General features: G+C 45.0%; 1 protein-coding gene across 1 annotated transcript in view; it reads right to left on the bottom strand.

Annotated features, from left to right (window-relative positions):
- DENND2A (DENN/MADD domain containing 2A) overlaps nt 1-14,925 on the bottom strand; it is a 40,780-nt gene that overhangs the window by 21,293 nt on the left and 4,562 nt on the right. The window contains exons 3-8 of the mRNA XM_014937450.1: nt 12,661-13,872; nt 11,483-11,610; nt 8,058-8,179; nt 5,423-5,620; nt 3,240-3,333; nt 1,908-1,958 (exon numbers count right to left, since the gene is read on the bottom strand). Coding sequence (XP_014792936.1) covers nt 1,908-1,958; nt 3,240-3,333; nt 5,423-5,620; nt 8,058-8,179; nt 11,483-11,610; nt 12,661-13,872 — 1,805 coding nt within the window. The remainder of the gene's footprint in view (nt 1-1,907; nt 1,959-3,239; nt 3,334-5,422; nt 5,621-8,057; nt 8,180-11,482; nt 11,611-12,660; nt 13,873-14,925) is intronic.

Raw genomic sequence — 14,925 nt, 5'->3', positions numbered from 1 at the left:
GACAATATAATTGAAAGCAATCTTGAGGTGCCTCTTAAATCAGTTTAACACTCCCTGGACAGTTAAAGCCCTGAAAAGATGGCTTAGACTCCTTTCTCTCATCACCTACTACGCTATTTACTCTAAGGCTGTAATTCTTCAAAAGTTTTCAGAAGTAGTTTCCATTTTACCAAAGACTTCAAAAGGAGCAGCGTCACAGCAATGCTGAGAGCTTCTGAAAAGCTCGCTCAGGCTCTGCATTGTTTATATTCTGTGCAAGCTACTAAAGATACTGGGGTTGTACTGCTGTCATCATGGCAGACCTTGTCTTTGAACATTCTTCCTTCCCAAGGGTCAGCACTTATGGCTCTGACATGCAGTGTGATGATTTCTGTGCCTCCCACGATGTACAGTGACTTGATAAGCAGAGGTAACTGGCTGGTGTGTCTGGTTTCTTAAGTGAAACATACAGAATCGAAAGTCCCAGTTGTAAGAGACTTGCTAAATCATCTCACTTCCTTACTTAAAAATAGGAAAGTCAACAGTTCCACAAGGCATAAAGCAAAATACAGATGTAGCTAGAGCAAACAGCAAATGCCAGTGCTCTTGTTCACAGTTACGTTGACTTGCATGTCACTCAGATCCAGATATGGATTTGGATATTGTTCAGAATCCAGTGCTGTTGGATTTGAGGTGACTTCACACAGTCTCCATTATCCCCTCTATAGGCTGTTCCTAGCTGCAGCTATATAGATGTTACAGAGAAACCCAGGGTGATGCACGTGATTCACTAAGGCAACCAGTAAAGAGTTTGAGTCTTCCTGGCCACATCTACACTGTCTTTCTCAGCTACATCTGAACATGGACTATATTTCACAACATCATGTTTCAAGACAGTTGTGAACGTAATTTGTGTGCAATCTGGGCACAAACCCTCTCTCCCTGTCTCCAGGCTAGCTTGAGAACTTGTCAAAAGGTAGGCGGTGAGAGCAATTTTGAGCTTGATCTTGCTAACACAGCAGTACAGATAAAAGATTTCCCAATGCAGAGGAGAGCAAGAGCACAGAGTAGTTCTTGTGCGGGAAGCTGTCCTCACAAGAGGGAACTCAGTCTGAGGTTTCTGTTCTGAAAACCTGAAAGAGGAGAAGGACGAACACTCCTAAGCACAACACTGTGGTTGACACTGAGTGGGAACTGCTGCTTATGCCTGTCTTTTCAGCTTGGGAGCTGACCTGCTACCCAGATCAGGTGTGTGTGTGTGTGTGAGTCAGGAAACTCTGGAATCTGAGGGAGTTTCCACCTTGCATTCTACCTCTGCCAAGACTTGGAATTTGCCACATAAATTCCCAAAAGATCGTAACGCCACCAGCATGTCACAGGGGTAATTATTAGTACAAGAAGGTTTCAGAAGAGTATTATGGAGCCCAGTATACCATATAGCTCCACTGGAGTGACTTTATCCTGACTCAGCCAATGCAGAAGAGTTTAAGTAGCAATAAATCATATAGTGCTATTCTGTGTTCCTAACCAGCCAGTCTGGCTGGGTGGTTCTTGTGTCTTAGTAAATGTGTAGTGGGGCTTCTCAAAACCCTGTCCCATGCAATACTGCTTCTGTTAGTCTGGTGTCACACATTTGTGACTGTGTACTTAGAAAAACCTCACTGTATTTCCACAGTATCCAAGCCATCTCCTATGAAAGTCAGCGTGAAGAGCTTTGATGGGAATTGGAACAGATGTTTGATTTGGACTCCTGTAGTCCTCTGCCCACAGACTTTCTTCTGCAGTATTGAAATCTTTGTTTTCTCACTGTGTTCTGAGTGGAAACAAGCTCCTTCTCCAAAAGCAGAAGACAGAAGAAAGATCTAGACACAGGATCTCACAGCAGAGTTTATCAGGAGGCATTGGGTCTGTTCACACATATGCCTTACCTTTCAGCTTCTCTTCAGTATCACTGTCTGATTCGCTGTTTTCATCTGTAACTAGGAAAAAAGAAAGGAAGATGAGTTAAGTAAAGCCTATTTATAACTGTGCGTTTTTTATTACTGGCATGAGAAAGCCAGGCCTCACAACTTCAGGGGGAAGACAGCATAGATCCCAAGGGCCTTGTTCTTTTCAAAGGTGCACATATCCACAGACATTTATCTTACCAACCTCGGTATCCTCCCATTTATTCAGGGAATAATAAAAAAAGAACCCTCACAAAATCAGTTTTGCACAGCCAAAAGAGCTGCCTAAAGAATAAAACACCAGAGCAGTATTTTATCCAATCCTGTATAAGCGCACCAAGACAAAATACTGATTAATACGCAGTAGCTTGCTGGACGAGGGATAAAAACATTTAAGCAAAAATAAAAAAGACCCCAAACCAATTGCCATATTGAGTCAGACTCAAGGTCCAATAGCCTTTTTCTGTCAATGACGCTTTAGATGCTTCAGAGAAGGGTATAAAAAATGATGTAGAGACAAGTTTGGAACGCTTCTCCTGAAGGTTCATAGTAACACACTCATCCACCTTGTGGGTGTATATCCTATATAATATAGGATAAATAGTATCCAGTATTTGTGACAAACATACAGAGCTCGTTGTCACATTTCACTAGAAATTAGGGTGTTTTAGAAAAAGATACAGTGTCAGAAATACATAATTTTAAGTTCTAAAGATATTAGATGTTTAAAACAATTGCTCTGAAGTACCTGAACACTTCCAGCAAGTTTTTAATTGACAGTGGGAGTCTGAAAATCTCAATCTTGTTATGATGGAGGTGGTCCTACAGTCAGCTCTAGAAACCCTGATTCCCAACTGAGGCTATTTGTTTATTGGGATGCTGAAGGAACCAGAACTGTTTCAAAATCTATGATCCTCTATTGGACAGTTCACTAAAGTGTCACATTCCCGCAAAATATTTTGATCTCAACAAATCATTCTCCTTGGACAGAACATTCCTCTACAAAGCTTCCAGCCTGTTCCAGAAATAAACATCAAAAAGGGGTGACATTTTTGGTGTGACCTCTAAGGTTATCATGTAAAGCTACGGAATTAAAATGAAGCAAGACAAACAAAAAAAGTTCTGTTTTAATGAAAGTCTTTTGGGCAGAGGAAGAGCCTTTGTCTTCCCAAAAGAACGGTGGAAGCCCCAACTCACTCTCACCCTGGACTGGAAGAAGCAGTAGAAAATGGCATATAAATCAGTAAGCCAGCCTAAACTCTAAGACAAGTCCTCAAAACATTTTAGATGTATGATGATTTGGAGTTCCTTTACCTTTCCCTGAATTGCTCTCTGTAGACTGCGATAGTCTCTTGACACGTTTCTTTCCCCTTCGTGCCTCATAAATGGCATTGATTTTCAACACAAGCTGCTCAGCAAACACACAAACAAATAAACAAGGTTATTTTCCTCCCCAGGCAAGAAAGTAAGTTAAAACTTCATGCAAAGTGCTCTGTTTCCCAACCCTGGACGTATTGAAACTCTTCACTTGATGGCCCAGAACTGACAATAACCAACATCTACCTTGCACAGTAACTAGCACCTGCATTGCTAACGGCCACACTCACTCATACCAGAGAAGCTGTAGAGTCATGCTGGCATGGCAGGAGCACAAGGTAACAAGCCCTGATGAAAGGCCAGGCCTTCATGCAGCTCCACACTTTGTGGCTGTAAGAGCTTGACAGTGCCCACCTGGGTGTCTCCATATGGTGATCCACGCTCCAGGGAGCATCAGAAGGTCCCTTGGGAACCTGCCCTGGTCTGCAGGTTTGAAAGCAGAAAATGGGCTGGAGGACGACAGCAAACTTTAATCTCTTTCTGCCTTTAACATCTGTTGTGGGATGTGCTGAAAAAGCCTTCATACCAAGAATGAGCACATCATACAAGGAATGATGGGACTGAGATGGGTGGGAGCCAATGATGATGAAACACTTTATCCTGGTGGTTTGCTTTAAAAGTTCTTTAATCCCCGGTCTCCCAGATGACCAGGAGAGAGGACATTTCGGTGTTGGGCACACCTGGGCTTATTGGCTCCTTCAGTGCCTCTGGTCTCCCTGTCCAACCCTGAAGAGGAGCAGAGTTGCAGAAGGACCATGTCAGGCTTCCCCAAGCCTCCTTGAGCAGAGCTGCCTCCTTGTCAAGGTCCCAGGCAGGAGGAGCAGGACATGGCCACAGCATCCAGATTTATTTCAGGAAGTCTGGGGTTGCTGCACACATGTTCTGAAAGCTCAAGGTAAGACAGGTCCACCACATGCTTGGTCAGGGAACTCTGAATCCAAGGATTTAAGTGAGAGGCAGGATGTGCTGATGTGGAAGCACAGCCTCCACCCAGCTGCCCAGCTCAAGTCTCAGGTTGATCTTGCCACAGACACAGTAAATCTCAGTTCTGAACTTGCTCTGCAAGGCTGCTCAGTGGCACTGCCTGGTAAACGTGTACTTGTAATCTTCCCCTCAGTTGACATGAAAGTGTGTGTGAACACACTGACAGAGCTCAAGCACGTGTGGGCATACTGGGAGAGAAAACCCTAGATGTTTCTAGTCTTTGGCTCATTCCTGAAGAGCTGAGGTATACAAAGAGGGCATTCAAAAAATCAGATGTGCAAACATGAACACAGATCCGACAACCAGGAAACAAAGAAGATACACAAATACATCCCCTTTTTCCCCAAGTGAAAACTCTGGGATCAGAAAAAAAAGATCACCACAGACAGACCCTGGTAGCCTCTGCTTGTTCTGCAAAGACTGGGATAAGCAACTCTGTTTTTATAACTGTGTTTTTGAAACATTTAATAGATAGACTGCTGCCAAACCTCATTTGGCCAGAATACACTTCCTGCTAGATCTGAAAGAAAATAAAATTGAAACCGAGTCATGCTATATCCAAATATGAAGTAGGAAACATCACTCCAGAAAATGCTCATGACTACAGACAACTCCTTTTGTCACTCAAACGTCAGGATTTTCATTGTTCACCCACAATCACATCCTACCTGGAATTAGAAACAGCCAATGCATGAATCAAACCTAGCAAAGAACAACAGATTGCCAGGATGGAACACCAACACAACACACAGCCAACTTCTGACTGTTCTATCCATGAAACAAAGAAGGAAATATGATGGGGTAAGATTTTGGTAAAAATATTACTTGTCTTTTTCCCACCTAAACCCCCAACTTTTATCCACAAATTAAAACACTTTTAAATTATTATTATTATTATTTTATCTCTCCTGACAATCATAATACCTCAGATAGAAAAATAACTTCTTCAAAACTTGCAGAGATGTTTGTGAGCCTTCTGTTTCAGGCAGAAAGGGGGTTAAACACAAGTCAAGTCAACTGGCAGGACAATAGCTATACTGCAGGGATACTACACCAGAAACTAAAGAAAACATTGTCTCATACTCACATTCCTGCCTGGGAGAAGTCAATCAAAAGAGGGAAAGGCCTAGATTTACCTTGGGAATCTTCCTTCTCCTCTTGCCATTCTGAGGGTCTCCCAAGGAGAAGAAGGTGTCATCTGGACTGCTGGGGGTAGAGGGAGGGCTGATTTTGGATGGTGACCCAGTCCCATCACGGCTCAGTTTCCGTATGTCTGGCAGTTTGAAACTCCGCCGCTCTGAGTTTTGTCGGAAAAAAATGGGCTTGGAAAGCAACTGGAAATGGAGGAGAAGGAATGAATGAACACATCACCTCACTTACCTTTGCTTTGTTACCAACACTGTCATGACAGTAAACCCAGTGGGGAGGCCACAGTGTTCAGTTGGCAAAACAGCCCAACTTCTGAGAACGGTCACAGATTTCTGCACACACAAGGAACTCACACAGCTGCTGAACTATCTCAACCAGCAATTTTACCATCCCATATTCATTCCAGACCACAATGCAATCTCAGGGCTTAGCCAAGAAGCCTTGCTCCAGTGTGAAAAAAAATCTCTCAGGACTTGTGTAACCCAGAGGCTGGGACTGTAAACAGGACAAGATTAACCAACCAGCCAACCACAAGCATTTGGGATAAGGAGCAGCTAGCCAGGAGGAACAGAGATGCAGTGAGACCAGACAAAAAGCACTGTCAGTATAGCTGTCTTTGACAGTAGCCAGAATTAAATATTACAGAGGAAGGTTCAAGAAATGCCATGATAGACAATTATGGAGACTGGTTTCGTCCTAAGGTCATTAGCAAGTTCAGTGGGAGTACAATAGTAGATATTTAAGTATCATTAAGTATCATCAGTAGATATTTAAGTAAAGTTCTCAAAAGTCCCTGAGCAAAAACAGCATCAGAGAAGCAGAAAGTTCAGCTCCAGATAAAGAAGGGCAAACCACTAGTGACAAGAAAGATGCTTAATAAGAACTCTTTTTGTCTTCTCCTACAGAATTTCCCAGCAGTTAGGATAAGGTTAAGTTACACCTTTTGTAGGCACTATATTTGCACTCCCAGAGGATGTACCTACGTGGCACTAAGCAATGTGGGGAAGAGGTATTCAAGGTAATTCTGAACAAGTCACTGCAGCACCACAGCTGAGGCAGCACAATGGTCTGCTGCCATCAACAGACACACTCAGCAGAGTTTTTAGCCAGACCAATTCACTCGTTTGGGTTAGCTCAGGTGCCTCTGGATGGTTTGGCAGAAGATGCTCAACTCACAAAAATGCCTACTACTCACAGAGAAGTCACACGTTAAAAATGAGTTCAGGAATAGTCTTCGCACTGAAGAATCTCATCCTGCCCTAGTGCTACAAGCTACTACTTACACTCTGTTGAGACCTATTTCCCACCAGTCCCTTGCCTGGGCAGGCTCTCCAGCGTGATTCACACTGCAGTCCCAAACCCATCAGTTGCCAAGAGAGCTGCAGCAACTCTTTTCTGACTGATGCAGACCACCACTTTTAGATGTCAAAACACTGTAGTTTAATATAATTACTCCCATTCAGCTCTTTAGCAAAGTGTCTCCTTTGGGGAACCATATCTATGGTGAAAGGCATTGCTGTGTAACACTGCATCCCCCTTCTGATAGCACAGGTGAGAAATCAGGGTGCACAGGTGATTTCAAAGCTTTCTGAGGGAAATCAACTTCATCCCAACACTCATGCATTGACCCAAGCTGCTCTAGATCCAACTAGAGGCAAGGAGAATGGACCGAGAACCGCAGAACAATTTTCACTTTGAAGTGTTGGATTATCCAGAGAAACCTCAGTTGCTGATTAAGCCAGTTGGAAAAGAGCAACACATCAAGCAAACTTCTGAAAATACTGGGTAACAGCTCTAAAAATAGCCGAAACTTGGAGAGCATGAGAAAACCCTTTGGTTAGGAAAACTGTGTTTAGATCCCTGCTATTCGCTCTGAACCCAGTTGTCATGATGACTTCTGCTCCCACATTGCCCCTGCTGTTTCAGGCTTGAACTATCTAAATGGACAACAGGAACCAACCAAAACAGCTCAGGAAGCTGAGAGCAGGACTGGCCTCAGTAAACTCTGAGCAAGAGGTACAGACCAATGTTTTACCTCTTCTTTTGGTTTCTCTGCCAGGGAGGAAAGGGGCACGGAGCTGTCAGCTATGCTGCTGGTGGGGTCATCCTTTTGGTATCAGCTTCCTAATCAGGGACTGGCATTGCATTAGTTACCAGCACTGAGTCTTGTCAAGGAGAGAGCAAAAGAGGAATCCTAAGGGAGGGGGCTGCAGAGGCACCTTGGCATCAGCATAGGCAGACCGTGTACTGCCCACTGACACTGAGCCAAGACAACTGCAGGGCTTGATGACCCAAGCACTTAAATGTCCTCTTTGAGGACAGGATGACCTTTCTTATACTGTATTAGCCAAAGGTCTTCCCCTCTACCAGGCAAAGGTAGCCCTGGTGTGAAAAACAATGAAAGCCAACTAAGCTTTTGTATAAGGGAATGTTGTTTCTTCACCTTGCTAAAGGGCAATAAAGCCCTTCTTATCACTCTGTCCAACCAGTGATAAAAGACAAAATGGAAAAACCCTGATGAGATAAAAGTCAAATCAGCAAAACTCTACTTTTCCCCACAGAACCTGGATTTCACCAAACAACCTTCTGGAGCAAGAGAGGTGACCACTTGAATTGAAGTACCTTCGTAGGAGTCCCAGGTACAGAAGAGGTGGGGGATGCTGGGAAGGTCAGGACACATTTCTTCCCCAAACAGCGGCTGTTGGTCTCAATGTCTTCATAAGGGTTTTCCTTCGATGGTGGATCTGTAGCAAAAAGCCACAAGCAAGAGACTGTAAGTGCAGAAAATCCTTGAGGTTTGCCATAAAAATCTGTTTGGGGATCTGCTGGCCTTCTCCCACCTCCCACATCAGACATAAAGACCTGTTCTCAAGCATTCCTGCAATTGCTTCATTTTCTCCATAGCCCTAGAAGTCCAGCTGCTTGCTGGACAGTGTCCAAACCCTGACGCTGACATATGCAGCCATAGAAACTTATCACAGATACTACAGATGGAAAAGACCTAGAGAGTTCTCAAGTTCATTTCCCTGTCTTCAGAGGAGCTGTGAGGTTCTCATGCACGTCAGTCCATAATTGTATTTCCTTCTTTCCAATCTTCTGCTTAGAATTGTCTCCAAAAGGAACTGTGAGCTGAAGGCTAGCATAAGAGTCCTCTCTTCTCTGTTTAAACCCCACATTTAGGGGGACCTCTGGTCATCGTTTAATTGGGGCTGATGCAATGCACTACTCTTGGGCTGACTGTGGAAAGTTTTAGTCCACTCTGAACATGGATGTGTGCCATATAACATAGGTTTTCAAACACATCTGCCAACCATGGATGCCTCAATCTCACATGCCTCACTTTAAAAAGAGAGAAGGAATCATCTCACCTCACACCAAGACCATTCAAAGTCAGGATGGTGTTTCCTGGAGGGTGGGGGATGGGAAAGGGACACCTCTAAAGTAACATTCAGCTCATTCTTACTTAGGATCCCCTCAAAAACACAAGGCTTGAACAATCACAACAAAAGCATCCCTTTCTTTCCACTGATTCTGGAGACAAGGCATAGAACTAATCCAAGCTTTAAACTCCCAAAATTACATATAATGACCTTCTTACATCCCACTCTTCAACAGTGGTGGGAAATGCAAATGCAAAGAACATACAGCTCTGAAAAAGCAGGTTGTGACACCTCCATTCGAGCATCTAAGTAACCAATGGCAAAGGCTTAGCCCAAGCATCTGCACAGGCAAGCAATTTGCTATGAGATTTGTCTTTTCATTGCCACCATTTCATGCCATCCCAGTGGACAGCTGGGACTTGAAGCAACTGCCTTTCTCTTATTGTCATGTAATGCTTGGCTGACTGGAGGTCAGTGATGCTGCAGACCTCCGGAGCAGGGACTGGTAGTGGGTCCGGGATCCCTCTAACTGCCACACTCCCACCTGCCTGCCCTGCTGGGGCAGGAGTGTGGCTTAAGTCCTCAGGCAAGGACAGAAACCCAAGTCTTTTCCACTGCTGTCTTCTATCTGTGGCTCGGTGATACGCAGCACTACAGCGGTGGATCTGAATTCATCAAGGAGGAGAGGGCAGGCAGGTGTGACACCAGCAAAGCAAGTCTGCATGAACATTTTTTCAGCAAACGTGCTCCTCTCCCTGAAAGTGGCTCGACTTAATAATTCCAACGGCACACTTCAGTACTGAAAATATATTTCAGCTATCACATAACCGGGTAGACTGCAGAAAAAAAAACCAACAAGCTTGGGTTCTGTTGCCTGCCCCATCCTCAAAATGCTCAGCAGCATATCCAATTAGCCTCAGACTACAACCAAGAACACCGTTTCCCTCGTTATGACAAATAAACTTTGTGATCCATCTGCCCAGTACAATTTCCAATATTCCGGGTAAGCAATGACAAACGGGTAAAAAGATGGTGCATGAAGGGAATCTCTGCGACTTGCTGGGAAAGGGAACACTTCTCCCACCAGCAGCTGAACCCTCCCCAAGTCACACATATGAATATGGAGGGTATGTATGTGTTTGCATGCCTTAATGGACACGCGTGATTATCTGTGGGTCAGCACTAGTGCCCTGCAGGTGAGGTCTTGGTTCTCCCTCCATTGCTGTAGTTTTCACATGTTGTTTATGTTTTGTGGACTATACCCGCCTGTGGTCTTGTGAAAAACAAAACTGTAGCTTTTTTTTGAGTTATCCCTGTCCACCCCTTTTCCCAAGCTTCCACAGCAACACCACCAGGATTGCAGGAACCAATTAAAGATCACTGACTCCAGGCAAAGCCTAAAACACGCAGCAAGAAAACAAAACAACAAACATGCCCCATTAGCTGACAATTACTCATAACTTTGTTTTCTTTTAAGCTTTGCAACTAAAAGCTGGAGGGGAGGAGGTGTTTCCGCCTGGTATTTGAGTTCACTGCAAGTTTGGGGCACTGGGGTGTCTTTGTGTTTGAATGGCCAGATTTGCCTATACAGCCACTCTGTAATGCTATCCATGTTATTCCAGCTGACAAGGTGACCCTTACTTAGTGGTTTCTGAGACCTCCCACCACGCCCCAACACAAAAAACCCCAGCAGCTGCTCAGGCACTCCCTGTTCCTTCGGACCCCCCCAAGTAAAGAGAAGAAAAAAGCAAACATTAGGTCCCGAGCACCAAAAATGAGGCCGACAGCTTCAAAAATGTCAAAAAGGTCGGACTGGAATCACCTTGTCTGCCATCAGTCCCAAAGGAACAGGATTCCTTTGAGAGATCTCTCTCATCAAGCATGATCAGATTCTACTTATATCAAAAGAATGATGCCCTGCCTGCTCCCGAGGAAGTGCAAACCCTCCCACACCAAACACCACAGCCCACCTTTCTACGATTACAGCTGCACGGCAAGAGCTGATGCAGCTCTTCTCGTCCTACTCTGCTGAACTCAGCCAAGAGCTCTACACAGCACCAGCCTACAGCTACTAAAACTTCTCAATGCTTTTTCAACAGGGATGCTTCTATTCTGTGTTCCATAAAAGGCCATCTAATCACAATATTAAAAAAACCACTATATAAATTGAGAGTGTTACAGGAAACAATCTTTAAAATGGCATTGAGCTGCCTTTGAAGTTAAAACTCAAAGATTGTGGGACTCAGTTTCTTAATTTCAGCGGTACCTGGAGCAATACACAATCCTACTTCTGAACCATGGAACTGACTTCAAGGCTATGTTTTCAGACTGTTCACATTATCTCAGTGGCGACAAGCTCACCGCAACGGATGGACCAGAGCTGTGAGAATTAGTGCACAGGACAAAAGGAAGACGGAGGAGAGATGCCAGCCAAAAAGAAAAGCTGGTCCCCACATGCCTCAGGTTGATCTTTGAAGCTGACGGGTTTTGAAATATTCCATCCATTTTTCTTATTACTTGCCAATAATCTGTGTAAAACGTGTCTAGCTTTGCATTTGGATAATAAACACACTTTATTCAGGACCTCCAGTGATTGCCTGATGACTACGAGTTTTCTCAGTTACTCAGCGTTAGCGGTCAAAACCCTCCCCTGTGCAAAGCTCCTACCCAGGATGTCTTCGTAGACGTTCTCCTCAGATAAAGTGCGTGTGAGGGCCAGCTTGGTCTGCGCGTACCAATCCACCCGGCCGTTCTCCGACGATGACTGCAGCAAGTCTTCAAACTCGTATGACTTCCTGCGCCGGTGATGGCAGGGGAGGAGGAACAAAGAGGAGAGCGACACAGTTAACCAGCATTTATAACCAAATCACGGTTAATTCACTTCTCCAACATGCCATACAGCTGGCAAAACGAATTGCTGAGAACATTTCACAGCCTCATCCCATAAAAAGCATGAAAAAGTAACACCAAGATCAGTTATTTTTATCAGCCACACAAATAAAGGCATTTCGGGGGATGCCGTAGATAATCTGAGTTGTCATGGCAATAGTACACTGTGACAATGCAAGTGTGAAGTGGCACATCCTACAACCTGGCACAGAACCTTAGGCCGTGGGAGGTCCCATTCACAGCAGATTCCACCCTTGGCAGGAATAGAGGGGGGGCCAAAATCAGCTCTCTTTGAGAGGAAAGCAACAGTCACATGCAGGATGGTAGAAAGGGTAAAAACAGCTAAGTGTCCTCCACCAACAAACCTGGAAAGTTTCAATTTCCTTCCTGCACCGCAGCCAGGAGTTTTTAGGTGACGGTTTATAAAGAGGGCATTAGAAACAGCTGTGCATTTTACGCTCCCCACCCCACAAATGTGTGACAATCATCTGGGAGGGGAGAAAAGGCAAGAAAGCTCTACAGAAGAATATATACACATCAGGTTGATTTAGAGGAATAGGTTTATTACGAACAGTGAAAACACTGTGGTAATGTCTAGAGATTATCATTCCAGACCTTGTTCCAGACCAGCTGTAGTCATTTTGTAATTAAATAGACTTTCTGCTAAAACCCCAAAACAAAATGCCAAACCTCTCGATCTTGGGCTTGAAGGTTAAGCCTCATAATACAGTGACCTTAAAGCCCAAGTCTACCATGACTTATCCCTTCACAGTTATCCTGTGAAGTTGTGCTGGCCACTCATAGGTCTCAGAGAGGTGACCGAGAGCTGGTTATGACCAGCAAGGCTGTCTGGGGATTATGAGTGACCAGGGAAGACCCATCTCTCCCAGAGAGATATGGGAAGGTGGGACTCCACCCATCAAGACCAACACCTTTGTGAAACACAGCCAGAATACCTGTGGTCGGCGTTGTTCTTGTGCTTCCCGCTCCAGAGTCTCCTGCTGACAGCTGACGGGGGAGGAGAAGAGGGGAGAGGAGGGGGAGGAATGGATGGCAGAGGGGGTAAGTTTCTTTTATTCCTAGCTGCTGGCACCCAATCCTCTTCCCCCTCGTGTTTGAAAGTCCGCCGGGGCTTTGGCAGTGGGTTGATGAAGGGTTTCTTTTCTGGCACCCCAGGCTCTGTGTACACATTCTCCACTGTGCAGTCCTTGGATTTCACATGAGAAGTTCTTACCTCTTCAAGAGTCCCAAAAATTGGCTCACTGATTTCAGAGTCCAAGCCAAGAAGCCTTTTGTTGAGCTCAGCCCCACATATGCTCTCATGGCCCTCGGGAGCAGTGTGTCCTTGTGCTGCCTTCTCCTGCAAGCACTGTGGGGAATAATAAGTACCAGGCAACTGTGGCTGCAGCTCTGCTGAGCCGTCTTTCAAAGCCTGCTCTAGCTTCTTGACCTGACTAAGCACTGAAAGATTCTCCTTCTGGACCTCCCACTTCCCACCTTTCACCTCCTTGCATTTTCCAGGGCTGGACTCCACTTCTTCATCCTTCTGCGCCTCCCCCTTCCGCTCTGCCGCCTGCCCCGTGCCTTTCTGAGTTCCTGCTTTCCGCTCGTTCTCTTTGCCTGCCCCTTTGCACTCCAGTTCCCAGTTCAAGAATCTCTTGGTCTCCACTTTCCGAACCACCAGTGCTTCCCCGCTCGCCTTCTCAGCTACACAGGGCACCTTGTGCTCCTCTTTAACTCCCTGCTCCTCCTCCCTGCGAGGAGCAGACTGCGTTTCCTTTTTCCCTTCCCATTCTGAAATTTTGTCCTTGATGCTGAAGGACTTATTCCTCAAGCCAATTTTTCCAGGTGACCGTATATTCTGAGTGCCTCCTATCTGTCTCTTGATGATTTTACTGTTTTCTTTAACGTTCAGATCCACAGATGGGTCACTGATGATCATTTTGGGACTAAGCATGTTCTGCTGAAAGCAGTCTAGCCTTGGATCCAGCATCAAGTTCTCCAAGGCTCCCAGTGGGTTCTTCACCACAGAAGAAAGTGGTTCAGCTTCAGGTGTTAAACCCAGACCAGCAGAGGCACCTTCAGAACATCTCTCACTCAAAAATGCACACAAAGGGCCTTCTAATTCCTTCACAGCTGCTGTATTGTTTTTATCTGCAAGCTTGATCCTACACACCAAAGACAAAAAGAGAAGAAACATTCACCACCATTGCTCACCCTTGGTTTACAGAATCACAGAATGATATGGAGTTGGAAAGGACTTTTGGTGATCATCTAGTCCAACCCCCCCTGCCAAAGCAGGTCCACCTGCAGAAATGTGCACAAGAACGGGTCCAGGAGGGTTTTGACTGTCTCCAGGGACAGAGACTCCACCACCTCTCTGGGAAGCCTGTTCCAGTGTTCTGCCACCCTCAAAGTAAAGAAGCCCCTCCTCATGTTTAGATGAAACTTCCTATATCCAAATTTGTGCCCATACCTCTTGTCCATTACCTTTAGATCATCAGCTCCACAAGTTCTACTCAAAGCTGGTAACAGCAAAGGATGCTCAACAGAAGCACTTGAAAAATGGGCTTATGGGGAAGGACACTCACAGAATAGTCCTTATAGCCAGAACACAATGTTCTCCTCTTGTTACAATTAAGACAGAGTTCAAAATGAAATCTAATTAAATCTTTCTCTGTAGCCGAAGTAGGTTGCACGTGAGCAAGGTAATTTTTATACGTCAGACGCGCTGATACCACTGAGAGGTTCACCAACATTTTTGTGTGTGAGTTCAGAAGTGCAGCAGAGTTTTGGACCTCATCAAGGCATTAAGCAGGTCCGCTGCAACTAAATCCAAAAGGGACCACTTGCAAACAATAGCAAAAATGCTGCTGGTAAACAGAGGAGAAACCATGTGATACAGTTGGCATTCCTCCAGTGCCTGCTCAGAGAACCTCCCTTGGTTCATCCAAATGTTACCCAAATGCATATTAATGCACAAAGCCTCACTTTTACTATTAAATTTTTATGGCCCTGCCATCCCAGGCCACGTGCAGGCTTGGACTTCCACGTGCCTAGGTACAGTCCCACGGCCTGGAGCACGTGAAGTAGCATCCAGACACTAGATTCAACATTCTCAGAGCAAAGGATTAAACGTCTTCACTGTTTGAGTCCAAACCACACCAAAAAGCCCTAATGTATTTAGTCTAGGGAGTTCCAAGTGTGTGATATCACAATAT

The sequence above is a fragment of the Calidris pugnax genome, unplaced genomic scaffold (assembly GCF_001431845.1).
Source record: "Calidris pugnax isolate Ruff unplaced genomic scaffold, ASM143184v1 scaffold1, whole genome shotgun sequence".
NCBI classification, from domain to species: domain Eukaryota; kingdom Metazoa; phylum Chordata; class Aves; order Charadriiformes; family Scolopacidae; genus Calidris; species Calidris pugnax.
The sequence above is the reverse complement of the archived record's forward strand: the minus strand, read 5'-3'. Positions and strand labels throughout refer to the sequence as shown.